This window comes from Hyperolius riggenbachi, chromosome 6 (assembly GCF_040937935.1).
Source record: "Hyperolius riggenbachi isolate aHypRig1 chromosome 6, aHypRig1.pri, whole genome shotgun sequence".
Classification (NCBI taxonomy): domain Eukaryota; kingdom Metazoa; phylum Chordata; class Amphibia; order Anura; family Hyperoliidae; genus Hyperolius; species Hyperolius riggenbachi.
The window spans coordinates 138,221,683-138,248,812 of NC_090651.1; the positions used below are offsets into that span (position 1 = coordinate 138,221,683).

General features: G+C 44.6%; 1 protein-coding gene across 1 annotated transcript in view; it reads right to left on the reverse strand.

The window, feature by feature from the left end:
* The window catches only part of DBT (dihydrolipoamide branched chain transacylase E2), a 43,718-nt gene that overhangs the window by 14,100 nt on the left and 2,488 nt on the right, over positions 1-27,130 (reverse strand). Inside the window, exons 2-6 of the mRNA XM_068239990.1 lie at positions 16,940-17,057; positions 14,738-14,813; positions 9,895-10,076; positions 4,943-5,067; positions 1,653-1,896 (exon numbers count right to left, since the gene is read on the reverse strand). Of these exons, the coding sequence (XP_068096091.1) occupies positions 1,653-1,896; positions 4,943-5,067; positions 9,895-10,076; positions 14,738-14,813; positions 16,940-17,057 (745 nt within the window). The remainder of the gene's footprint in view (positions 1-1,652; positions 1,897-4,942; positions 5,068-9,894; positions 10,077-14,737; positions 14,814-16,939; positions 17,058-27,130) is intronic.

Sequence of the window (27,130 nt, forward strand, 5' to 3'; positions counted from 1 at the left end):
TTTTCCAGCAGCCATCAGCGCAGTGTTCTGTGGATATGTAGGTTTAGTCCTATATTGATTATACTTACCAAAGTACCACAACCTCTGCATGTCAATTCTTTGGTTGCCTAACAAGCAGCCACTTTCTACTTAACATTTTCCATTAAAAGTTATGTTTTTAGTCCTGTCTATATAGGATAATTTTGTGTGTAATTGTAAGTACAGTATAGAACTTTACTTTTTTTTGCCACCGGTTTTAAGGGGAAAAAAAAGAAGGTTCTCTCTGTAAGTACCTGCATGAGACTGCAGTCACATACCTATTAAAATTATAGTTTCAGTAACCCCCACTAATGTTTCCGTAAGAACTGCAATATTTTACCATATAGTAGTCAACAGAAGCAAAACAAATATTACCAAACAAGTAGGAAGTTGTTTTTATATATTGTAATTGTCACAATGCTTCTGTCATTTTGTATTTTCTACACTTTTTCCACCATTTGAAGCAGAGCCAACGTCAACAACAAAACAAAAAAAAAACAAAAAAAAAAAACCCCACGATATCTATGAAAGACAGTAGTTTTGCAAGTCTATGCACAGTCACTGTTAACATAAATCACTACATAATTTACTGGTACAGTATATATAGCTTTTCAAGCTGATGGGCAACACACAGTGACAAACTAGCAAAAGATGTGGGGCTAAAACAGAGGTCATAGACCTACTCTTCATACTCTGTAGTCCAAGTTCTCACTGTTCTAACATAAGATACCACCCCCAGGTCTGCAGTGAGGCCTGCCTAATGGTGCCCATAGACGGTACAATGAAAACTTTAAATTTCCTCTATTATTCGACCAAAACAAAATCGAATCTAATGAGTCAAAAAATCTTTTTTTCAATCAAGAAAAACAAATGATTATCCAGTTTTTTCCATAAAAAAATCTTAGACATGTTGTAAAAAGCTTTATAATCGCTCTAACGGAATAAATGAACGAAATTATCTAATTGAAAAAAAATAAATAAATAAAAATTTGTACCATGGGCACCAATACACAGACCCTGGGCATGCTTTTGCAACTATTATAGCATCGAATTAGGGAGCTTATCTATGAATAAAAGTACTTAACATTTTCACAGAAGATGGAGGAAGGTCTATTTGCAATTTAGTTTGTAGGGTCTGCTTTGAACCTCGGAGTTCTGCTGTAAACGAAAACAAATGAGTGACAGGGTACTGTTATACCTAGTACACACCAAGCAATTTTCCCATCACATCCACAGGTACTTTCCAGTCGTTCAATATTTTTCAGCAGGTTTGATCTGCCTCCGATCAAGAGGACTGATATTGAGAGCAGTACTGCAAAAAAAATTTTAATAAAAAATATGATCAATTTCTCAATTAGAAGCAGATCGGACATGCTGGAAATGATGGGAAATTTCCTGTTGATCTTCATGATATGTACCAGGCATAAGATAAAAACAGGAAATCCAATTGGCTGCTCTTTCTCCGTAGTTAGTGGCTGCCATTTGCCAACATGCTGATAGTAGCAGTATACTGATTGTATGCAAACTTCTTCCCCTTTACTTTATTGGGCCATCATTGGATTTACTAGGCAGGAAGATGGTTACTGCTCCTAGATGGTGTTACATTTGTGTTTTGCAGCACCATATTACATTACCTTTCAACGGCTCTGTCACATCCTTCCCTGAAAATGTGATGGGTTTGGTGAAGGTAACCGGAGTAATGGGAGTTTTCACTTTCTCAGCCAATTTGAGGGTTTCTGCTTTAGGAGGGGGTGGTATAATTTCCATTTGTGGAGAAGGTGGCAATATGGCACCGGTTTGCTTGGCCAGGAAGCTAAGAATATCTTCTTTTAGGATACGTCCATCTCGTCCTGTGCCCACCACTTCACTCAGTTTGATCTGAAAGCATAATAAAAGTACACAGAAAAATTACAGCATGCCACCTTGCAGTTGTTGGTAGTGATTTGCTGCCTTTTCCCCATTGCTTGGCTAAGCATAAACAATCCCCTTAGCAGAAATCGACTTCCGAACGCTCAACTCTAACTTAACCCCTAATATTAACCCCTTAGTTTTAGATAGTGGAGATCTCTATCTACATGCTGATAAGAGACGCAGTAGCTTGTGACATTAAAGTCACACATTCCGGAAGTGAACCGCGGTGGGGGCCTGGAGCATCGTTTTGTCCCGGCGCGGGCACAGGATGTCTACGGGGGCCATTAGAAGCCCCAGGTAAGTTAAACTTTTTTTTGTTTTTTGTTTTTATTACCCTTACATTACTCCTTTAAATTACTATAGTCACAAAAATATGACACTTATTAAAGCCCTTGTTCAACATAACAGATTTTTTTTTTTTTATTGCAACCAATAAAGTTGAACAGAGGACTATGGCATCTGTCACACAATTTTTAGATTTGATGCAGCTGTTCGAGGAAATTTCGTTTGAAGAAGTCAGCCATGTGTCTCAGAGAATCCTCTAAAAACATGGAAGTGACAGCACAGTGGCTGTTTCCAGCTAAGGAAGAGCTCTTCAGCAACTTGTGCTACAGAGAGAACTCTTTGTGACAAGCACTGGAGCTCAGCAAATTCTTAAACATGTATAAAACTGTGTAAACTGCTTAAAAAAAATTGGAGAGGTTTAGATCATTTACTCTCAGAGACAGAAATGAGTGCAATTATTCTAAAAAGGACACAGCAATAAGAACTTTCTATCCAAAACTAAAACATAGATTTTAGCAGCAGGTGGGCTTGGATGATGTGGGATTGAGGATGGGACTGAAGTTAAAAAGCAGAACTTACAAGAGCACTGTCAGTAGGTAGCCAAGATTTTCTCAGCCGGACAGGGCAGCCATTACACAAAAGCATACAGTAACCACCACAGAAACATAAAAAGGATTCTTGCATGTGCAGGCAAAAACACACGTGTAAAAGTTCTATATACCAAATCATGTATGTATTTATATAATAAAAAAATAAAAAACTTGCACACAAGGAATTTAGAACTAAGTTTGAAAGTTTGTGACTCAAGCAGATACATTTGCTGCAGACCTAGTTGCTTTTTACTACTACTACTACTACTACTACTACTACTACTACTACTACTACTACTACTACTACTACTACTACCACCACTACTACTACTACTACTACTACAAGGTTTATGATCTTTTTTATTTGCCTTCTGTAGAGACATTTCCAGACAGGAAATTGTCATACTTGTGACTAAATTAAAAAAAAAAAAAAAAAAAGTGGTGTGAGAAGTGGTCTGAAACAGGTTAGTTTTTTCTTCAGTGCGATTGCTGAAAAGCAGAGGAGGAATTTATACATCAAGTGCCATGTGAGGTTAACATTCAAAACAGAGCTATTAGGGCTGGAACCCACAGGAGCGCTTTTGGCAGCGTTTTGGCAGCACTGCGATACGCTAGCAGTTTGCCAAAACGCTGGGCTAATGTTAATGAATGGGGCAACTTCCACAGGAGCGTTTGCGTTTCTCAGAAACGCAAACGAAGGACGTGCAGCATTTTGGGAGCGTTAGCGCTTCAATGTAAAGTATTGAAACGCTAGCGGAAACGCTCAGCAAAACCTAAACTGAGCGGTTTTGCTAGCGTTTTGCGGTTCAGCACTCTGTAACAAAATGAAAAATAATTCACAGGACCAATCAGGATAAAAACGCAAAAAGCTACGCACCCGCTGGGGAAAAAAAATACAATGTTGCAAAACACGACCAAAAACGCGCATGAATCCGCTTGCAAACCGCTCAGAAAACGCTAGCGGTTGCGTTTTGCGTTTTTCAGTGGGTTCCAGGCCTTACTGAACATTTAAAAATCAGGCTGCCCAGAGTGCAGGAGGATACATCTGAAGGATGTACGGATATTAAATTTGTTACAGTGAGGGAGAGATGCATTTGATCCCCTACTGCTTTCGCTATTTTGAGTCTCATGCCTAAGCAGTACAGCGGACCCGATTGGCCTCGGCTATTTCCGCCGGAGCCTGAGGAGGAAACTGGTGATGCGCCTGCGCCAGATCTCTAAGGTAAATACAGCTGCGAGCTGCAGTCTACTGCGCACAAGCTTGTCAGCAGATTTTTGGGGAGTGCCAGCGCTGGCTCGGGGCTACACAGCAAGATGGGGAAGCCTCATTAGGGTCCAGAGGCTCCCCCTCTCGAGGTCAGTATCCCATAGGGGCACTTTTTTCCTTACAGGATCTCTTGAAATAATTTCCTGACCTCTCTCCATGTTATGATAGTGTCTCCTATGAGTTGGCTATGCCTGAGTCATAGGAGGAGGAATGCCCAGAGTGAAAGAAGTAGGCCTCTCAGATTCCAGGGTTCTGCAATGGCGTTTTCCAATGTAGAATTAGAAAACTAATTTGTTTCTGATACCCAATCCTTGACGTGCCTTATGAAGCCGGATAAATTGTATCTTCGGATGTCAGGGATGTTTAACTCCACAGTCTCTGGGGAGCTGCAGTCTGTTTAGCTCAATTCTCCCTTTTTTCCCCGTCCACAAAAAAAGTGATGAAGGCTTTATTTAAGCATTGCAAATCGGAGTGTTTTATTAGCAATGGGAGCACTTGCAATGGATAAAGGAGTTTCCCAAAAACTTACCATTTTTTAGTAAGGCAGCTCTCCCCATCAAACTTAATGGGATGTTCACCCATCCCTCAAATTGTGCGATTACTTTGTCGATTATTGGGGTGCAATTTGCCCGGCATAATTGGTATGGGTCCCTATGTATCTTGAGGCCCAGGTAGGTTATAGAGGTGTGGGCGACTAACCCCCAGAGACTGTGCTGTCCCAACAACCACTTCATTGGAGAGAAATAGTATCAAGAGAACCGGGATTTTCTGGATCATGTAAAATTAGCAAGATATCATCGGCTAAGTACCAAGACCACCCTTTGCTCCCCAATAATTATACCCCCTTTCTTTATAAATCGGTGTCACTTACATTATTCTCCATGGCAAGGCGTCTGACAGCTGGTGTTGCCAAAGTCTTGTGTCCCTTTATTTCCTGGTGTGTGTGCTCTTGTGATATAGCAGGAGTCTCCACCACATCCTCTTCAGTGGGTCCATCTACAGAGAAGACATCATCACTGACGGTGCAGCATAACAAGCAATAATGGATTTCTCTTACACCGGGCTGTAGTAAGAAACTTGTTTAGATGGTATTTCATGTAACATAACCTGGAATTGGTACAAACAAAGATAGATAATAGCCAAAAGAGTAGGGCGCACATGACGATAGTTACTTTCCAATTCCAGAGCCGCTGGCTGCTGTAAGAACATTCAATACATCCATTACAGCCATGACATTTCCTTGTTGTTGGCTGCATACAATTTGCATGCAAGTCACAAATACTACTATTTCATTGCACATCTCCACTATGTACCATAATGCAGTCTGTTTTTGGTATTAGTGGTGTCAGCTTGGTAGCTCCTGCAGTGGTCAACAGTTTCAGAATTTATAAGGATCTGTCTCCGCTGACCTTAGTTTTTTCCACCGCTCTCTCAGGTATAATTAGAATTGTAAAATGAGCGATCATGAGCTGACTGTTCATATATGTAAACTTTTTAAAGAAGAAATGTGAAGCGTTATTGAACCGGGGATTAAATAGGAAAAACCTTGCACCTTAGTTGGACAGGTGTTAAGAGGACATAAACTTATGCATAGGAAAGAAGGAAAGCACAGAAAAACAAATCCGTTCACATTTAGAGATAACAGGCTGTCTAATTCTCCCTTATCCGGAAGGAATAAGTCACTGTAATTTGTGGACACCTCTGTCTCATCCCTGCCCTTCAGAGGCTATATGTAAACACAGGAGGTTTAACCCTGTATGTGTTCCCAGTAAACCAGGAAGTATAAGTTCTGCACTAACTCTGAAGAGTTCTGTAAGCAGGTTTTTCTGTAGCAGCATAGGTTGTTGCTTCTCTTTTAGAGCGGAGAGGAAGTCTTGGGTTTAGGGCCACTTTAACAGCTGAAATACTGATGTTAGCAAAGCATATTCATTTATAAGTACCGTAACAGAAAAACGTATTCAAAAGAAATAATGACTAACCGGTCACATTATGCTTCAATTGTTATATGTCTCCAAGATGATCAGGCACAGCTCTTTTAATCAGAAGATTATTTTATTGGATCATAAAAATACAAACATTAAAGCTGCATAGTGGCTACGGTCCACCGTTTCGGACCATCACAGTCCTTGTTCACGCCACACAGCCAAATGAACAACTGCAGACATGCTCTTTATATAGTCAAAGCTCCAACATGGCAACCAATCAGAGGAACCTATGCAAATGACTGGACCTGATGGGGAACTACAGGGCTTGTCCACAAAGGGAATGTGAAATGTGTAAACACTATGCAGCTTTAATGTTTGTATTTTTAGGATCCAATAAAATAATCTTCTGATTAAAAGAGCTGTGCCGGATCATCTTGGAGAAATTGTACGCCGTACCCTGTGGGCACAGGGGTGGATCCGCTGCACGCCCATTCCCCGACATCGCTAGTGTGCGGTCTCATACATCCTTGTGGTTGTCAATTGTTATATGGACTGACTAATGAGAAGGCAGCAGAACAGCCTTACTTCCCTTTCCTCCCTAGTAACTGAGGGCTGCAATTGGTGGCTAAGTGTTGGAAGGTCAATCCCCTGCAGGGGGGCCGCCAGCATACAGGCGAGTCACGCCCCTGCTTGGGACCTCACAAGAAGAGGGGCCTCGCTCTGCTGCTAGCGGCGGAGTGGGAGGAGGGTGGGCGCAGCAACCAGAGCAAAGTTTCAACTCACCTGGCTTCCTCTGCACACAGCCTCTATCTTCTTTCTATCCCGGCGTGCGGCGTCTGCCGCTATGGTAACAGAGCCCACTGTGATGACGTAACCACGTTATCACAGGGGAAGCTCTTACTGAAGCGACAGACGCCGCACGCCAGGACGGAAAGAAGGCTGTGTGCAGAGGAAGCCAGGTGAGTTGAAACTTCTCTCTGCCCGCTCCCCCCGCCCCTATGCTGCCTGGAGACACTTACCTATCTAACCTATACTGGGGTATGCATCTACCCAACCTATACTGAGGGGTACCTACCTATCTCTTATACTGTGTGCGTGCACCTACTTCTCCTATACTGGGGCATCTACCTATCTAACCTATACTTAGCAAGGAAATGAGCAGCGCTACTTAAAAACAGACTAGTGCCTACCTGCAAAAGAGTGCAAACCCCACTTGTGGGGGTCGAATACACTGGAGGATGTTGGTTTCCTGTAACAGCTTGCATGCAACCTATTAATTATTCGTCCCTTCCACTGCAAAGAAGTCAATCCTCCAATGGGAGGGGCCTAACACTAACTAAATCCTAACCTATGTATATGCATAGCCTGGGTGCGCTACCAAGTAAAATTGAAAAATCGAAAATTGCGCAAAAGGTGGATTAGCGCAAACACCAGGGCGCCTCCGAATGGCCTCCAATCAGAGATGCGCTGAGCCCCCCCAGGAACTACAAACGCACCATGAAGGTAGGTACCTATACTGAGGGGTACCTACCTAACCTATACTGGGGCATCTACCTATCTAACCTATACTGGGGGCAACTATATGGGCTACCTATACCGGTCTCCACGTTTGGGGGGGGGGGGCGCATTTTATGCCCTGGTCCTGGGTGCAATTTAGCCTAGAAACGGCTAGTATTTGGCTCCTCCCACATCATGCTTGGCCACACCGATTTTTTTGCTGCTTTGTGGTGGGGCTGCCCATTTTTTCACTGCGGCTTGAGTTTCATTGATGGGGGCCTCAAGTTATGGATTGCTTGGGGCCACCAAAACCTAAGCTGCGCCCCTGATCCTCTGACTGTAAGGGTGTCAGGCACTTCTCTACTGACTCAATACTACAATAATAATAACTGGCATAAATGCCACCAGTGAAGCGAGACAGGATTTAGAATACCTGATCTACATACTAGTTCTGGGTCAGTGACTCAAAATAAAGGCAGAGGTTCAGCATGACAGCCATATACCCAGCATTTTTTTCTACATAATCCATATTTAATTGAAGGCATGTTTTCTTAACCACTTCACCCCAAGGCGGTTTTTACCCTAACGGACAGGAGCGATTTTTACCTTTCAGTGCTCATCCCTTTCATTTGCCAATAGCTTAATCACTACTAATCACAATGAAATGATCTCTTATTTTTTCACCACCAATTGGGCTTGTTGGGGTTGATATTTGTTTTCAGTAATTACTTCATTTTCTATGCATTTTAAAAAAGGGAAATACAAGGAAAAAAATGAAAATACAATACTTCTCCAATATTATCCCCTATGGTTTTAATATACGGTAAACACTGCTACTGTACATAAAACCCACACATTTTATCTGCCTATTTGTCCTGGTTACCACAAGATATTAATTATGTCCCTACTACAAAGTATGGTGACAAGATATCATTTGGACATAAAGGTGTATTTTTTTTTGGGTGTTTTTTTTTTCCCCTCACTATTTTCACGTGCACAGGGATGCACGTGCACGCGCAGAGCAGCACTGTGACTTATAAAAGCATCCTGGAGCAATTAAGAGGCTCTTACAGGATGTTTTTATAAGTCAGCATGTCATTAAGTGGTTAAAGTGAACCTGAGCCGAGTAAAATCATTTAAAATAAACACATGATGTACCTGCAAATAAATTACATACTTGCCTCACCATCAGTGCCTCTCAGAAGCTCACCATTTTCTTCTTACAACAATTCCTCCCAATTCTGACAAGATAACTGATATATATCAGTTTCTGTCAGTTATAACTGAAAAGACAACTGATGAGCAAGGTACTGTCCATATTTTCCTGTGGCTCAAGTGAGATATTACAGTTTAACGGTGTGCTGACAAGGAAGCGGTTATGGGGTAATGGCCATTTTCAAAATGGAGGACAGAGCATTCCATTGATCACGGTGGACAAACAGGATGCAGGAGAGGAGAAAGATTGATTATTAGACTACACGGAAGGTCAGAATGACGTGCGCATGTTTATTTTGACTTTTACATTTTCAGTTCTTGCTTTAAAGAGACTCTGTAACAAAATTTTGAGCCTTATTTCTTCTATCCTACAAGTTCCTATACCTGTTCTAATGTGGTCTGGATTACTGCAGCCTTTTCTAGTTGCACTATCTCTGTAATAAATCTTATCTTTCCTCTGTCAGCTCTGTCGGGCTCAGGCTGGAATGTGTGGAATGTGCAGCACTGCTTGTCATTGGCAGAAGCTTTACACACCCTCTCCAACCTCTGCATGAGTCACACAGTGAGCTGTTCTCAGCCTATCATACTCTGGTTAGAAGCCATGTCTTTTGTTTGTAAACACTGCCTAAAACTGACAATTACAAGCCAGGATTGCAGCAGGGAGAGGCAGAAACAGCACAGAGGGGCCCAGGAGAACATAATGGAGAATGGTATGCTTTTTATTGAAAGAATTTTAGAGTACAGATTCTCTTTAACATACATAACTGCTTAATGCAAGTGCACAATGGCCATTTATCCTTTCTGCAATCTTTGCTGTTCTCTTATATTACCGGTACCTAGCACTAAAATCTTTTGACATCTAATAAATACTTTTTAATAATTAATGCTGGCAACTGGCAAAGCGTACAGCCATTGTCATTCATGCAATACAATGCCACCCATCCTCATCGGTGACAGAAAATAATGGAACTCGTGATGGAGCAGTACAGACACAATATTGACACAATTCTATTCTGGAAAGCATGAAGTGTATCTTAGAATTTCACTATATTAAGAATTATAATAGGAATACACAATAATCTATTACATGGATAATACAACTAAACAATTTGTTTGCTAACTCATTTTAACCAGAAGGCTGCAAAAGCATCTCTCTCCGTCCGCACTGAGCATCATGCTTACAAACCTTTCATGGCATCTGTTTCAATGTCAACCAGAGGCTTTCCCACCAATGCTATGTCGTCCACATTGTAATACAGCTTCCGAACAACACCGTCATAGCGGCTAGTGATCGTCACCGAGGCCTTGTCACTCTGGACCTCGCAGATACTGTCAAACTGGGATACTGTGTCACCTTCTTTCACATACCTAAAAATACACGTAACAATTGTCACCGCAAAACTGTGAAAGGACCCAAGTAAAGCAACACATGAATAAGGATGATCAATGAGATGCAAATAATTTCACTTTGATGCATTATTATGCAAATTAATGCAGCTTGATCATGAACCAATCAAATCCAGCTGAGGTAGAATGTGAATGGTCAACTTTCAAGCTGCATACATTTGCATAATCCTGCATCAACTCGAAATTGCCATTTGTTGACCATCAGATATCCTGAGGCTTGGGTGCAAAACCTAACTACAAGCCTAAATCCAACTTTCTGAAGTCTGCACCTTCTAATGGACAAAGGGCTGGTGCACACCGAGCGGCTTTTTCAGAGTTTCTGCAGCCGCTTGCGGCTGCGGATACGCTTGGTCAATGTATCTCAACGGGGTGGTTCACACCAGAGCGGGAGGCGTTTTGCTGAAACGCATACTCCCGGGGTGAGGCATTTTTTGGATTGTGGATGCGTTTCTGCCTCAATGTTAAGTATAGTAAAAACGCAAACCGCTCTGAAAAACGGCAGTTCAGAGCGGTTTTGCAGGCGTTTTTGTTACAGAAGCTGTTCAGTAACAGCTTTACTGTAACAATATCTGAAATCTACTACACCAAAAACGCTTCACAAAACCGCAAAATGCTAGCTGAAACGCTACAGAAAAATAACAAAAAGAGTTTCAAAATCTGCTAGCATTTTGCGGATCTGCTAGCGGGTTTTGGTGTGCACCAGGCCTAAAAACTGAAATCAAGAAAATGATCAGTGGCTCTCAAACGATAGTCCATGGGCATATGTCAGCTAGTCTCCAGCTATGAATGTTATCATATATCTTGTTAAATTCCACATTTTACTCACTTTCTAAGTGAAAACAAGTGGACACCACCATAAATGTTGCTTCTTTCAATACACAAAATTCAGTATTGCTCTTAGGTACAGTACATTGTATTTTTTTTTTTTTTTTTACAAGAGGTCTTCATTATCTAGGACATGGTTCAAAATGCTCCATGGACCGCAGCGCTAAAGCTACTGCCAAAGGTAACTGAACTCCAAGGTAATTTCACTCACAAGTCATGCGATTTGCATAAATTTGCAGCTGGACGAAATGCAAGAGGTAGGGATTCTTATGTTTGCTGAGCGTTTGTGTACAGCTCTCAGGTGCTGGCCATGCTCGGGGGGAGGGGCGGACCTTCTGGACAATGAGTGTGCTTGGGGCACTGCTTGTGCTGTTCCCTTTTCCTAGGTGCACAAGGAGGCCTACACATGCTGCACCCCTGTTTATATGCAACATTTTGGTGTGGACTGACTCCTGCAGCACACAGCAGTGTTGATAGTTTAGGCCCTGCATATTCTGGCAAGCAGATGCAAGTTTGCACGTACTGTGCCTTTAAATTAGCAGAGAGGCTTATCTGAAGCCATTATAACAGGTGCTACTTAGTTATGAGCACACACCATGCCACTCTTTTGAAGTAGTTAAAAGTTATTCATTAACCTACATTTTAAGACCTTTAGCAAATTCATAAACTCTTTCCTTCATAGAGAAAGCAAAATAGATGCTTAGAATGAAACACTTATTTATAATGTATTTGTAATGTACTATATATAGATCAAAACTCTGCGTAAATGTCAGGTACATAATAGCTCAGCTGAATCTCTCACTAGTGTCTAGTGGGCTTAATTGTTACTGTAAGGAAGAACTTTATTATGAGCATTATCTGACATTTATACACAGCTACACATACTGTACAGTATAGTGGGTACTCAGGAAACACCATCTTTCATAAAGGCATGCATATTGTGAGGATGCTGAGAAACACTGTTGTATGGTACAGAGTGTGCTCCCAGCCTGGGAAGGATGCTGTACATGGAGGACAAGGCAAAGATCTGCTAGGCACTGTTTAAACATACCATTTATTAAAAACAAATCTGAGTAGTACAGGCGATAGGGTAGCTGATGGCCGTTATGTAAAATGCTTCCTCTGAACCTATGCATATGCCTGGCCTCACAAGAAGCCACTCATCCAGTTGTCATCAGGCTGTCTTTGCCTACCACAGTTTTGTAACACGGTAAGAGGCGCCAGGTAGAGTAAAATTCATTAAAATCATTAAAAAGGGGGAAGTGGGTGGACTGACCTCCCTTCTGGAAAAAAAGGCCGGACCACAGGCAAGTTACTTACAGTCTAAAGTAACATTTATCATCAATTCTAAAAGTGCAACACGTTTCACAGGTAACAGTCCCGCTTCTTGAGGCAAACAATTTTTGGAGGGTGCAAAGTCAGGTCATGAGCCGGGTAGAGCGCCTCTGTCAACTGTTAACAGAGACGCTCTACCCGGGGTCATGACCTGACTTTGCACCCTCCAAAAATTGTTTGCCTCAAGAAGCGGGACTGTTACCCGTGAAACGTGTTGAACTTTTAGAATTGATGATAAATGTTACTTTAGACTGTAAGTACCATAACTTGCCCGTTGTCCGGCCATTTTTTCCAGAAGGGAGGTGAGTCCACCCACTTCCCCCTTTTTAACGATTGTAATTCATTTTATACTACCTGGCGCCTCTGTTACCGTGTTACAAAATGATCTAGTCCACCCTTGGTGGAGGGGTGTATCCCCATTTTTCCTATCTACATAGAGCAACGTCTTAAACCTGAGCGGGATCAGGATATAATTCTCCCCGCCTGCTGGTCCAGTGGTTGCCTTGGTGGCGACCCATTTTTGTGAGTATATCATCACGTTTCTCTACAACAGATTCCACTACATTAACATACTACACCATATCGGGCTCTCGGTTTCCCTTTCTTCAAGCTTTGCCTACCACAGGGCTGTCCAGCTCCAGGGCTCCAGGGTCGAGGTCCTCACACATTTATGGCACAACTCAAACTAATTGATGGGACTGACTCAGGAAAGGTGTGGGTCATCAAGTTACACACATTTCTCTATCATTCCGTCCTAAACACTGGCATGGCTTCAATTAGGCCCCACTCACTAAAAACGTTAGCGTAATGAAACCCTATGGGCCCCGTTCTTACTTGGGCGATTTGCGCTAATCGTCGCAAATCGCCCAAAAATGCCAAACGTGTCGCCTGCACCATTTTCAGGTGATTTCCCACCGATCGCGTTTCAGTGCTATAGAAGCGCTAAACGCAATCGCCACACTGTTCAGTGATTTTTCTGCATGAAATTGCGGAAAAATCACTCCTGCAAAACGCTGGCAACAATTGCCGGCAATTTGAAAACGTAGGTGTGAATAGAGCCTTATATCACATCTCCCAATGGCCTGTTAAGCTCAGCTTTATGAATGATAAATGTCTAATCAATTCTAGATAGTTTTTATTGATCAGAATCATCTTGTTTGGCCAAATAAGTTTGTGCTTATTTTGTACTACAAAGAATTCGCCAGTTGCTTAAATTCATTGGTAATCAATTTATGTAAAAAAAAAAAAAAAAGGGCAAGATACTTACCCAAGGAGAGGGAAGGCTCTGGGACCTATAGAGCCTTCCCGCTCCTCTCCCGGTACCCTCCGTTGAACGCTGGCCATCCTGTTTGAATCCCCTGCCGCGGGGGACTTCAGGTGGCCTCAACTCCCAAAGACTTCCGAAGACAGGCAGGTCCATACTGCGCAAGAGAGGCATTCGCACGTACACAGTATGGAGCAGTCCGTCTTGGGGAGCACTAGGGCTCCCGAAGACTTCCGAAGTCCCCCATGGCGGAGGATTAGAGCAGTATTTGATCAAATTGGTTGAATACCGCTACCAGGGAGCCAGCGTTGGAACAGGGACCGAGAGAGGAGTGGGTAGGCTCTATAGGACCCAGAGATGTCCCTGTCCTTAAGTATTTGGCTGATTTTTTATTTATTTAATTTTTTTTTTTAAAGATAGATTCCCAATGCCTTTAAAGGTAAACTGAATAAAGAGGCATATGAAGGCTGCCATATTTATTTCCTTTTAAACTATACCAGTTGCCCGTCAGTCCATCTGATCTTTCATGCATCAGTAGTGTCTGAATCCCTGGCTATCCTGCTGATCCTCTGCCTCTAATACTTTTACGCTCTGAGATTTTCCTGCATGCTTGATTGATACATTTAACTGATTTCAGCCCGACTTCGGTCCAATCAATCGGGTAATCACCGGCAATCGGCATAATCGCTAGTGCAGTGGCTCCCTATGGAAGCATTCACACTGTAGCATAAGGGAGCAATTGCAGCAAAATAGCTGCGACTTTTGGTGTGAAGCAGCCTTAACTGTTTGTTAATCAATTTTCTGCTGAAACCTGACTGTTACACTGGGTGCAAGCTATTCTCTAAACTTTTTTCAATCGGCAAGGAACTGACCGTTTTGTAAATACAGTAACTTCTGTGTGTCAAGATAAAATACAAATGTCTTATCTTGACACTCAAAATGCCAGTGATTTACAAAAAATAAAAGTTCCATGTGAAATTCACCGTTTGCTACTTTAAGGTTGTTTAAAAAGAACATTGCACGCACGGACACGCACGCACGGACACACACGCACTTGCACTTCAAGAAAAGCAAGCTTGGTTGAAGATTTTTGTGGCCAAGTTTAAAAAATGAAACTTGACGTCTGGTTGCGTAGGGCAACGCCTCCCCACTTTCCTGCTATAGCCTCATCATCAGCCCTGCAATGCGGTTCACTTACCAGTCTTTAACAGTAACCTCTGTGATTCCTTCTCCAATGTCAGACAACTTGAACTGTACAATCTGAGCATTCAGTGCTGTAACAACATAAAAAAACTATTAGCAGCAGTGTGAAGAATAAAGGCATTTAAGTGGAAAAATGTAAAAAAGGAGAGCTCACGGAGTAGAAAACAGGCAAGACTGAATTCACCACACCCATCAGCAGGTATCAGATACATAGCAGTCTGTGTGGATCCAGAGCCCTCTAGCAATCATCCAGCATCTTACTGATTCACCTCTACAACACCTGGCTGCTGTCTGTGATGTCAAAGGTGTTATTCTGCGTATTAGCCGGGAGTTATTGTAGTAATAGGACTTGAGTGTGTATAATGCATTCTGAAAGCACTGAGTTTTTCACAAGTGAAATTTTCCTGCCACAATAGGCTGCTTCAGTGTCTTTTAAAGTAGCTTACAGTATAACTTCAAAAACCCTTCAGTAAAGGTGAGAATTTATAATTCTTCTTAATGCACTGGTACCCTTTCATGAAGTATCATAGACAAAGCTAGCTTTTCTCCTATAAACTGTCACTGGTGGGCAAAAATCCAAATTAGGATGTCATAGCCACAGCTCGCAAAGTATGGTAAATTACAGTATGTGTAATATTTCACTAAGTGGTCTAAATTTCCTATACTACTCTTATGGAACAGCCAGTTTAAAGGAAATCTGAGATCAAAGGAAAGAAGAAATGTATACATACATGGGATTGACTCCTGCCCCCTTCAGGGTGATTGGTACATCGCCGTCTGCTTCTGCCTCCTAGATCCTCCGCTACGGTTCCCAGTAATCTGGCCAGTCGGGTGCATTATGCCAGCCGCAGGAGGGCGATGTGGGAGGGAGCGAGGCTTAATTGCGCCTGTGACGACTGGCCAAATTAATGGGAGTCGTAGCGGAGGATCTAGGAGGCAGAAGAGGACTGTGAGGGACCCATCAGCCTGAAGGGGGCTGGAGGAAACCCCAGGTATGTATGCATCATATACATTTTTGCACAATTATAATCAGTAGTAGGGATGGTAAATCAAAATAATTTCCAGTTGGTACAGGATTAAGCAAATTGTGTATACAAATTTATGCACTTGAAAATAGACCAATCAAATCCAACCTTGATGGGATCCGATAGTTCCAATTACAAGCTGCATACAATTTCTATTAAGAACTTGCATAATCTTGCATCATTTTCATCTTGCAGGGTCAGGTTGTAGACTGCATAATAAACACAGAGCAGTGGGTAAATGGAATTTGACTTTATGGCTGACAATCACTTGAAACTTATCTTGTAGCTGTATGACTTTATCTAGCATTCATCCTTGGTCGTTCTGTGCATCATGATAATTGCAGTATTAGTGATGGTCATGTCTAAGGGAACACATCGAGAAGCATGCGATTGGACAGCTATTTAGCATGTGTGGAAGCAACAAATATTTGGGATTTGTTTGATGAGCTAATATAATTGCAAAGCTCTGATTTGCTGTGATCATATCCTGCTGTAGCACATGATTATGCCAAGCAAATCAGAGACTTGCATATCTATCACCTGATCTAACGGATCACATGCTTTTACAAAAGTTTCCCTAGACATGACCATCACTATTTAGCATTTGAGGATGCAACAAATATTTGTAAAGTGATTCAAAACTTCTTGCTTTTACAGGGAACCTAAACCAATTGCTGAAAAAGATTCACTTACTTGGTGCTTCTCCCAGCCCCCTGCAGCCGCCCTGTCCCACGCCGGTCCTCTGCAATCCTCCGTTCTCCCGCCGCAGCTTAGTTTCATTTTACACCAACAGTGTTGGTGAGCCACTGCGCCTGCACAGGACTCTATTGTGGACGGGAATGGAAGCGAAGCTACGTGTGGCGAGGACCACGCAGGCACAGTGGCTCACTGACTTCCAGTTGGTGTAAAACGAAACTAAGCCACGACGGGAGAAAGGAGGATCGTAGAGGACCGGCAAGGGCACCTAGGAGAAGCCCCAGGTAAGTGAATCATTTTCAGCAATTGGTTTAGGTTTCATTTTAAAGAGCTGCAAAAAATGTCCACGCTATAAATGCATTATAATAAAGGACTAAAAAAAATAAAAAAAAAAGAAAATAAAAAAAGCTGTAGCCACCACCAATAAAATATCAGCACTTAGCTTTATAGCTAACATTGGAATAATTGGAGCTTACCAGATACCGTTCTGAAGTATCTGAGCTGTGAAGATTGTAAGATCAAAGAATGTTGTTGCTCTTTGCATGATCTCACATGCAAAAACCGGTTACATGAGGTCAGCTGCCTAAAACAGCCCTGAGGGAATAAAAGAAAACCAGCAGTCAGTGGCTAAAGAATATATAGAACTCTACATGACTATATACTATAAACAATGTCAAAAATGTCAAGGTAAGCAAAAAGTAATGCAACAAAACAAGGTAAAAGTTAAAGGCTTTTTCCTGAAAACATCATGCTTCTGCAATGGCTCTATATTGAAGTGGACCTGATATCTTGCACAGGACAGAAGGAAAAAAATAGAACAATGTACTCTGCATGTATTTAGAGAGTTTAGCTTGGCTAATTCACCCTCATCTGTGTCTAATCACAAGTTGTAATTTGTTCACCAACAGAGTGGCACCAGAGTTGCAGACATTTGGCCAACTACAGTACTATCTAAGCACCTACAGCAAATGGCTGAGAAAATGTGGTAGGCGATTATCACGAGCAGTGTTGCCTGTTTAGAGCCCTTTTAAACTATTGCATTGCAGTAAAGTTACTGTAAGCAATCCTACCCCAAGAGGCCGCTAAGTAAGTTAAAGTCTATGGAGACTTTCATGCTTAATGCAATCCAAACACAAAGTCATCCGTGCGTTACTGCAGGATCCGTAATGCACACCTATGGCAACGCAGTAAGGGCCTGTTTCCACTACACGCAGATTGGATGCAGAAAAACTGACTCCAATGAATGCCTGAGGGTGCGTTTCCACTAGTTCGGTGGGGAATCGCAGTGGATTCCCCGCAAACGAATTTGCATGCAGGAGCGTAATCGCATGCGGTTGTATGCGAATTTTACCGCGAATTCGCATACGATTTCGCATAGATGATGCTGTGTGCGAATTTAACCATGTCAGTGCCTGTGTGCTTTTTCATTGATTCCATGCGAAATCGTATGCGAATTCGCATGAAAATTCGCATAAAAACCCGCCATGCGAATTCCCTATTAAATACAATGTATGCGAATCGCATGCGGTATGTGCGGTGTCCGAATTCGGATGACTCTGCTGTGCAGATTTATCCTGCACAAGAAAACGCTCCGTTTTCCTGACAAGTGGACACAGGCTCATTAACTTTTATTGGTTATGCGAATTTACATGCGGGGAACGCATGCGAATTCGCGTTAGTGGAAACGTACCCTGTTTTCACTACACGCAGATTGGATGCAGAAAAACTGACTCCAATGAATGCCTATGGGCCTGTTTCCACTAAACGCAATTTTTCTGATGCAGATTTTCCCATAGGCATTCATTGGAGTCAGTTTTTCTGCATCCAATCTGCGCGTAGTGGAAACAGGCCCTAAGAGTAAACGACAGAGCGTAGTACAATGCGCATGCGTGGACCAAATAGTCTGGCTGTGATGCAGGTAACATCTCTCTGATCTCTCTCCCTTCTGGAGATCAGCATCATCTGCAGCACAAACCATCATCTGCAGCACAAGAACCATCATCTGCAGCCCAGACCAAGTACGATGGCGGCGCGCACAGACGCAGCGGCTTCATGCTACCCACATTGGTGCTCTCTTCTATTAATTTTCTTCCTACTGACCTTCACCGCCTCACAAGCAAAGGCCAGAATCCACTACAAACGCCAGGAGCTTCTACAGATCGGATCAAGCAGCACAGGAGATTACTTTAACACGGAATCAATACCGCAGGAGATTCTTAGATCACCGGGTCTTTCGTTAACCACTGCTATCCTCGGAAATAGACGGGGCAGAAAGCGAAGCAAAAGGAAACAAAAGAGAGGTAAGCGATCAGGACTGCTAACTAGACTGAGAGCTACTCCACATAAAACCCCTCTTCCTAGCGCACTGCTTGCAAATGTGAGATCCCTCGCAAATAAAATGGATGAGCTCCGACTGGATATCTCCACGTATAAAACTATGAGAGACTGTTGCCTTTTGATTTTTTTCGGAGACATGGCTGGACCCCTCCATACCAGACGCTGCAGTTGAGCTTGCAGGTCACACGCTTCACTGTGCTGATCGAACGCATGATTCTGGCAAGAAAACAGGTGGAGGACTAGGTGTTTATATCACCTGATGTGGAATATTTAATGCTGAGATGTCGACCGTTTTACCTACCCAGGGAACATACAGTTATTATAATTATGGCAGTATACATACCACCTCATGCCAATACTAAGGCCCGGTTCACATTAGCGGCTGCTATCCGGAATCGCCGTGCCGGAGCCGTGCCGGAGCCGGACCGCATGCGGACCGGACGAAACGGACGCACGGCATAGCAATGAAAGTCTATGCGACCGTTCACATGCGTCCGTTTCGTCTGGACCGGAGCCGGACCGGATCCGGACTCCGGCGTCCGTTCCAACATGCGCTATTTTTTGGTCCGGCTGGTCCGGCTGACGTATCCGGACCGGAGCCGGAATGTTGCATCCGGCCAATGGAAACCAATGAGAACCGGAGAGCGCACAACACACCGGCTATAAAAACCCGGATGTTGTACCACACTTCCTATGCTGACTCTATGGTATGGTGGCCATTTTGGATGGGGACCACATGGCACCAGCGTTCACAGAGTGGAGCAGCAGTGACTTCATGCTGGAGCTCTTTGGCAGCAATATGGAGCAGGATCTGTCTGATAGCGAGGGGGTGAGGCCCTACACATCAGAAGACCTCATCCTACAGGTGCAGCAGGTACCAGCCCTGTGGGACAAGGGGGATGCGGACCACAGCAACATCAAAAAATGCAGAGGCCTGTGGAAAAAAATTGCCAAGCTGTATGTGGAGGACTTTGAGAACTTGAGCAAGAGACAGCAAGGCACAGAGGGTATGTTGACTAGAAGTTTTTGGGGGGGGCTTGTGGTTTAAGCTTGTGATGTATTCCACTTTTGCTATGGATTTGTGTCACCCACGTGTTGCCCACCCACCTGTTCCCCACCCACCTGTACCCCACCTGTGATGTATCCCACCCACCTGTACCCCACCTGTGATGTACCCCACCTGTGCTGTATCCCACCCACCTGTGATGTATCCCACCCACCTGTACCCCACCTGTGATGTATCCCACCCACCTGTACCCCACCTGTGATGTATCCCACCCACCTGTACCCCACCTGTGCTGTATCCCACCCACCTGTGATGTATCACACCCACCTGTACCCCACCTGTGATGTATCCCACCTGTGATGTATCCCACCCACCAGTACCCCACCTGTGATGTATCCCACCCACCAGTACCCCACCTGTGATGTATCCCACCCACCTGTACCCCACCTGTGATGTATCCCACCTGTGATGTATCCCACCCACCTGTGATGTATCCCACCCACCTGTACCCCACCTGTGATGTATCCCACCCACCTGTACCCCACCTGTGATGTATCCCACCCACCTGTACCCCACCTGTGATGTATCCCACCCACCTGTACCCCACCTGTGATGTATCCCACCCACCTCTACCCCACCTGTGATGTATCCCACCCACCTGTACCCCACCTGTGCTGTATCCCACCCACCTGTGATGTATCACACCCACCTGTACCCCACCTGTGATGTATCCCACCTGTGATGTATCCCACCCGCCAGTACCCCACCTGTGATGTATCCCACCCACCTGTACCCCACCTGTGATGTATCCCACCTGTGATGTATCCCACCCACCTGTGATGTATCCCACCCACCTGTACCCCACCTGTGATGTATCCCACCCACCTGTGATGTATCCCACCCACCTGTGATGTATCCCACCCACCTGTACCCCACCTGTGATGTATCCCACCCACCTGTACCCCACAGTGATGTATCCCACCCACCTGTGATGTATCCCACCCACCTGCGATGTACCCCACCTGTGCACATAAAACATACACAATGACCAATTATTATACATCAATTTATTGTAAAAAATTAATACATTTAAAATCACTCAAAAACTTGAAACTCCAAAATAAACACATTTCAACAAAACATATTAAAAACCAAACATTCACCCTCGTCCTGGTGGTGTGGTAAAATAAAGTCTCAGTTGGTCCCTGTTCCGCAGTGACACTACCCTTGGCCTGGTTGCATACCTCCGCAGGGGCATTAGTGGAAGCACATTCGGGGGTTCCGGAGTCTCTCTTTCCTCCTGCCGCACAAAGTTGTGGAGGATGCATGCTGCCTTCACCACGACAACTGCGTTGCCCGGTTTCAGCAGCATGGGCGTGTGGAACACCCTCCACTTTGACACCAGGATCCCAAATGTGCACTCCACCATTCTCCTTGCACGGCTCAACCGAGCATTGAAGTGTAGCTGGCTGGCATCAAGTCCCCTGTCTGGGTACGGACGCATTACATGGTCGGACAGGGCGAAGGCCTCGTCCCCCACAAACACATAGGGGTAGGCCGGTGCCCTTGTCCCAGGCCAGGGTCTGTCACGGGGGAGACGCAGTCTGCCTTCCTCCATCAGCCGGCAAAGGGTCGTACGCTGGAAAATTCCAGAGTCATTGGAACTACCGTACGACCCCACGTCCACGTACACAAACTTGTAGTCCGCATCTGCCACTGCCATTAGAACAATGCTAAAGTATTTTTTATAGTTGAAATAATGGCTGCCACTCCCCATGGGTTTCTGAAGCCGGATGTGTTTCCCATCCAGTGCGCCAACACAATTAGGAAACTTGCACTCGGTCCAGAAGCCCTGGGCGATCTCCTCCCATTTCGTGGTGTCCGGCACAGGCATGTATCTGGCCCTCAGTCGCGTCCAAAGGATCCTCGAAGTCCTCACGACGATGCCTGCCACCGTGCTCTTCCCAATACGAAATGTGACATGTAGCGATGTATATGTTTGTCCAGTTGCGATGTACCTACAAGAGAAATAATCGAAATCAATTTTTCATGTCGTTACAGGAGAAAGGTTCAAGACAAGGTGGCGCAATATACGGGATGCATACGTGAAATGGCTACGGAAGAAAAAACTTGCCGAACGAAGTGGCAGTGGCGGGGGAAGGCGACAAAAAGACTACCAATTTGCCAAGCAATTGTCTTTCATCAATGCAAGCCTGGAACCTAGACTGTAAGTACCACTACTGTGGGCAGGAACTGAGAGCTCATTTACCATGACTTCGGCCATGTATTGCTATGGCCTCAATTCCCATGGCTAGCGAACTTTTCTCACAAGCTTTATCAAATGTTGGGTAGAAACGGTTGATAAAGTGATTGCTAGTGTTTGCTAGCTCTGTGAATTGACGCCACATGCTGTTTGGCACACCAATAAATATTGTTTTTATCTACAGGACTGAAGACAATTTGGAGCAAGAGGAACCGACCCAGGAGGCACGGTTCAGCAGTGAGGAGAGCTTGGTGGATGATGACGTCGCCGATGTAACCTATTGCCCCGAGGAGAGGAGTAGGAGGAGGGAGTCCTTAATCCCAACTCTCTCCTTTGATGATGACTTGGCAGAAGAGAGCTTGGATGTTGAGGTTGCAGGACCGAGTGTGGAAGAAGCTGAACCTCCACAATCGACCGCTATGGAAGCTCCAGGGGAACAAGAACAAAGTGAGGAGCACCGAGAGACTGCAGCACAACCAGCGCGCAGGGCAACCCCGACACAGGCCAGAGGACGGGAAGATGCTGCCACACCACCAGTGAGGACCACCACACCAGTGAGGCGTCGAGGTACCCTCCCCCCAACAAGGAGAGAGACAGAGTCCGAGATGTCCGGGGCTGTCTCCGGACTTCTCGGGATTCTTCAGAGCCACCAAACTCTCATAACCCGGCAGTTGCAAGATGAGGACAGGGGCCATATCATGGAGCAGTACAAGTCCCACATCACTTCACTGCAATGTGAGCTCGACGCTGTACATGGGCACTACAGGGACGAGCTTAAAATGGTGCATGAGATGCACAGAGGAGAAATCGACCAACTGCGTGCGCAGCATCATCAGTCGGTGGGCCAGCTGCAGAACATGATGCAGCAAATGCATCAACAAAGCAAGGAACTACTGAAATTGCAGGCACACCCGTGTTTTCACACTGTGATGTCTCTAATACCATATCTGGAAAAGGTGCCTTCCCAAAACCTGATGGCGTGCCATTCCAATTTGCTGGAGGTGATTAAACAGCACATGGACACGCCATTATTGCAACCACCAATTTTTAGACCCCCACAACCAACAGCGGTGCCCACCTGGCAATCATCACAGATGTACACCGGCTACAGAGGCAGTCAATATGGGCCACCGCTGTCAGGGTCCAGCTCATCCACGACCAGCACCCAAGAGAGTCCAGATTTCCAGGCAGCAACTCCCACCTTTTCTAGTAGTGGTGCCGATACAATTTGAAAAAAAAAGTCAAATTGTTCCTGGACATGCTCCTCTGAATACCTCCGATCCTCGGAGGAAGGATACCATCACAGGGCTTTTTAACTTTTGGTTTTGCTGGACTTGAACTTTAGGGCCTGGTGTCCCCGAAAGACACTACCTGGGTCACAACCTTGTGCCTGTTGCACTGCACCTGTAGTCCTGCACCTGTGCCTTTGATTCCTCTTGTTCCTTACTTTGTTGATCCTAATCACTTGCACAAGACCCTTGGAGCCATGGGTGAAGGACACCTTCACTGGTCGGTGAGAGGCCTAGCCTTTTCACTGACCTGTGTCCTTCATCCATGGCTCAGAGGGTCCTGTGCCAGTGGTTAGGTTTTTAAAGCACTTCAATTTTAGGGCCTGGTGTCCCCGAAAGACACTACCTGGGTCACAACCTTGTGCCTGTTGCACTGCACCTGTAGTCCTGCTCCTCTGCCATCGGTTCCTCTTGCTCCTCACTTTGTTCTTGTTCCTAACCACTTGCACAAGACCCTTGGAGCCATGGATGAAGGACACCTTGACTGGTCGGTGAGAGGCCTAGCCTTTTCACTGACCTGTGTCCTTCATCCATGGCTCAGAGGGTCATGTGCCAGTGGTTAGGTTTTTGAAGCACTTCAATTTAAGGCCTGGTGTCCCCGAAAGACACTACCTTGGTCACAACCTTGTGCCTGTTGCACTGCACCTGTAGTCATGCACCTCTGCCATCGGTTCCTCTTGCTCCTCACTTTTTTCTTGTTCCTAACCACTTGCACAAGACCCTTGAAACCATGGATGAAGGACACCTACACTGGTCGGTGAGAGGCCTAGCCTTTTCACTGACCTGTGTCCTTCATCCATGGCTCAGAGGGTCCTGTGCCAGTGGTTAGGTTTTTGAAGCACTTCAATTTATTAGGGCCTGGTGTCCCCGAAAGACACTTGGACAGCTATGCCCTACAACTCTTCCAGCACAAAGTTGGTGGTTGGTGTTCCTTAAAACTGACCGGGCTATACCATAGATATGTTATTTTTTTGTCTTCCATGTTGGAAGAATGTTTCCATGTTGGAAAGTGGTTGTTTTTGCAATAAAAAAATTTGTTTTTACATACCTCAGTGTGATGAGTAGTTGTTCTTGTGGTGTGACTGCTCTCCTGAACGTGGTATCCTTCTTCCTAAGGTCATCCTTCACCATCTCCAAAAGGGTATCAAACCTGTCAGGAGATGGAAAGGAAGAAGCTGTAAAGTATGTTGTGGGACAAGGTGTTGGGTGGAGGATGGGGGAGGTGTGTTTACAGAGGTTTGGGAGTGTTGTGGAGGGTGGGGGTGTACTGTATAGCTAGGTATACAGGGGTGTGGGGGTCAGGGTGGTGTGTTTAGCTAGGTATACAGGGATGAGGTGTTGTGGGGGTGAGGGTGGGGTGTTTAGGAATGGTGGGGGTTGGTGTATTTAGGCCTATATACTTACAGGGGAATAGACATCCGAGTGTAGCTGTAGAACTTCTGTGGGTGTCGTCTGAGGTCCCGGTAGAGGGCCTGGAACTCTCCCTTCCTCTGCCTCCTGGCTAGTAGAGGGTGCACCCACCATCTCCTGCGAGGAGCACGCCTTCTCCCCACATAGTAGTAGGTAAACAACAGGAAGGAGAGAATTCCCAGGTAATAAGCGTAAAAAATGACTGGATCCATGGTCCCAACTGCTGTCTCTGTATCCAAGGATGGTCTCCACACGTCCAGCTGTCTCCAACAATGACCCCAGAGCTTCTGCTGACCTCCCAGAACCCCAGGTATTTATACAGGTTGTTATCTCTTTAAGAATCCGGATCCGGACCGGAACCGTGTTCATACCGCACGGAAACCGTATGCAACCGGACCGGATCCGGACCGGATCCGGACAGGAACCGTACGGTTCAGGTCCGATCCGGCTCCGGTGCGGTCCGGACATCCGGTGCGGTTTTTGCAAAACCGCAAGTGTGAACGGGGCCTAAGTCAGCAAATGAACAACTGTTTGATATCATTAGTAAGCAACAGAATTTACACCCTGATGCAATTTTCATCCTTGCTGGAGATTTTAACCAAGCAAATCTTAAGAAGGTATTTCCCAGATTTTATCAGCATGTGGACTGTAAAACCAGAGGAGAAAACACCTTGGATCATGTCTATACAAACATAAAAAGTGCCTATAAGATCACCCAACGCCCCCCACTGGGACAGTCTGACCATCTATCTTTGTTTCTTATTCCCGCATACAAAGCCATTATCAACACTGCTAAATCAATTAGCAAGTCTGTTAAAGTCTGGCCTGAGACTGCCGTCTCTCAGCTCCAAGATTGCTTTGAAAATACGGATTGGGATATTTTCTTTCATGAAACAGACCTGGAGACGAGTACTTCCTCTGTATTGTCATATGTTAATTTCTGTGTGGACACTATCACTGTCAACAAAAGAATTACGGTTTATCCAAATCATAAACCATGGATAACAAAAGAACTCAAGGGACTTCTAAAGAATAGAAACAAAGCTTTTAAAATACAGGACAAAGACGCATATTCTTCAGCCAGAGCAAGTCTGAAAAAAGGCATACGAAATGCAAAACTTAAATACAAACAAAGGATTGAGGAAAACTTTGAAAATGACTCGAACCCAAGGAGGATGTGGCAAAGCATTCAACTATTCACAGATTACAAAAAAAAGAATAGCACTCAATATACACTGGACAATAACATCCCCAGCCTAGCAGAGGAACTTAACAACTTCTTTGCTAGATTTGAAAAAGACAACAATCGGCCTCCAGTCAACTTTGGGCCCACTACAGACTCACAGCCATTAATCCTTCACATACATGTAGTGCAGCAAGCACTCACAAATATCAACACCAGGAAAGCTGCAGGTCCTGATGGTGTGCAAGGACGTGTGCTCCAGGCCTGTGCTGGTCAACTAGCGAAAGTTTTTACACAAATATTCAACCTCTCTCTGTCCTTGGGTGTAGTTCCATCATGCCTTAAATCTACAACCATTGTGCCAGTCCCAAAAAATCCTAGGATAACCTGTCTTAATGATTATCGACCAGTTGCTCTAACCCCTGTCATCGCCAAGTGCTTTGAACGACTGGTAGCCACACACATCAAGGCCTCCATCCCAGCAAATCTAGATCAACACCAGTTTGCTTACCGAACAAATAGATCGACTGAGGATGCCATCTGTGTAGCTCTCCATGCTGCCCTCTCACACCTGGAAAAGCCCAACTCCTATGTTAGGATGCTCTTTGTTGACTACAGCTCAGCATTTAACACCATTGTACCTAGCCAGCTGACCAACAAACTCCATGCACTAGGTCTTGCTCCCTCCATATGTACTTGGTTATTGGACTTCCTTACTAATCACCCTCAAACTGTCAGACTAGGAAAACAGACATCCTCCACCCTTACCCTGAGCACTGGCGTGCCACAGGGCTGTGTATTAAGCCCTCTCCTCTATGCACTTTTCACCCATGACTATGCATATGACCCTGGCAGCGCACTCTGCTGCAGAGTCATATGAACTATGGTTTTGTGTGATGATTTCGTGGCAGGCTCCCACGGCAGGTGGGGACACCGCACAAGTATAAAGGCAGCCTTAAAAGGGAACCTGAAGCAAGATAGATATGGAGGCTGCTGTTTATATAGCACTGACATCTTCTGCAGCGCTGTATACAGTAGATTGTCTTGTCACTTAACTGTTCCTCTGAGGGGCTCACAATCGAATCCCTACCATAGTCATAGGTCTATGTATGTATGTATGTATGTATGTATGTATGTATGTATGTTCCGGAAGAAGCCACATAACACGGCAATTTGTGA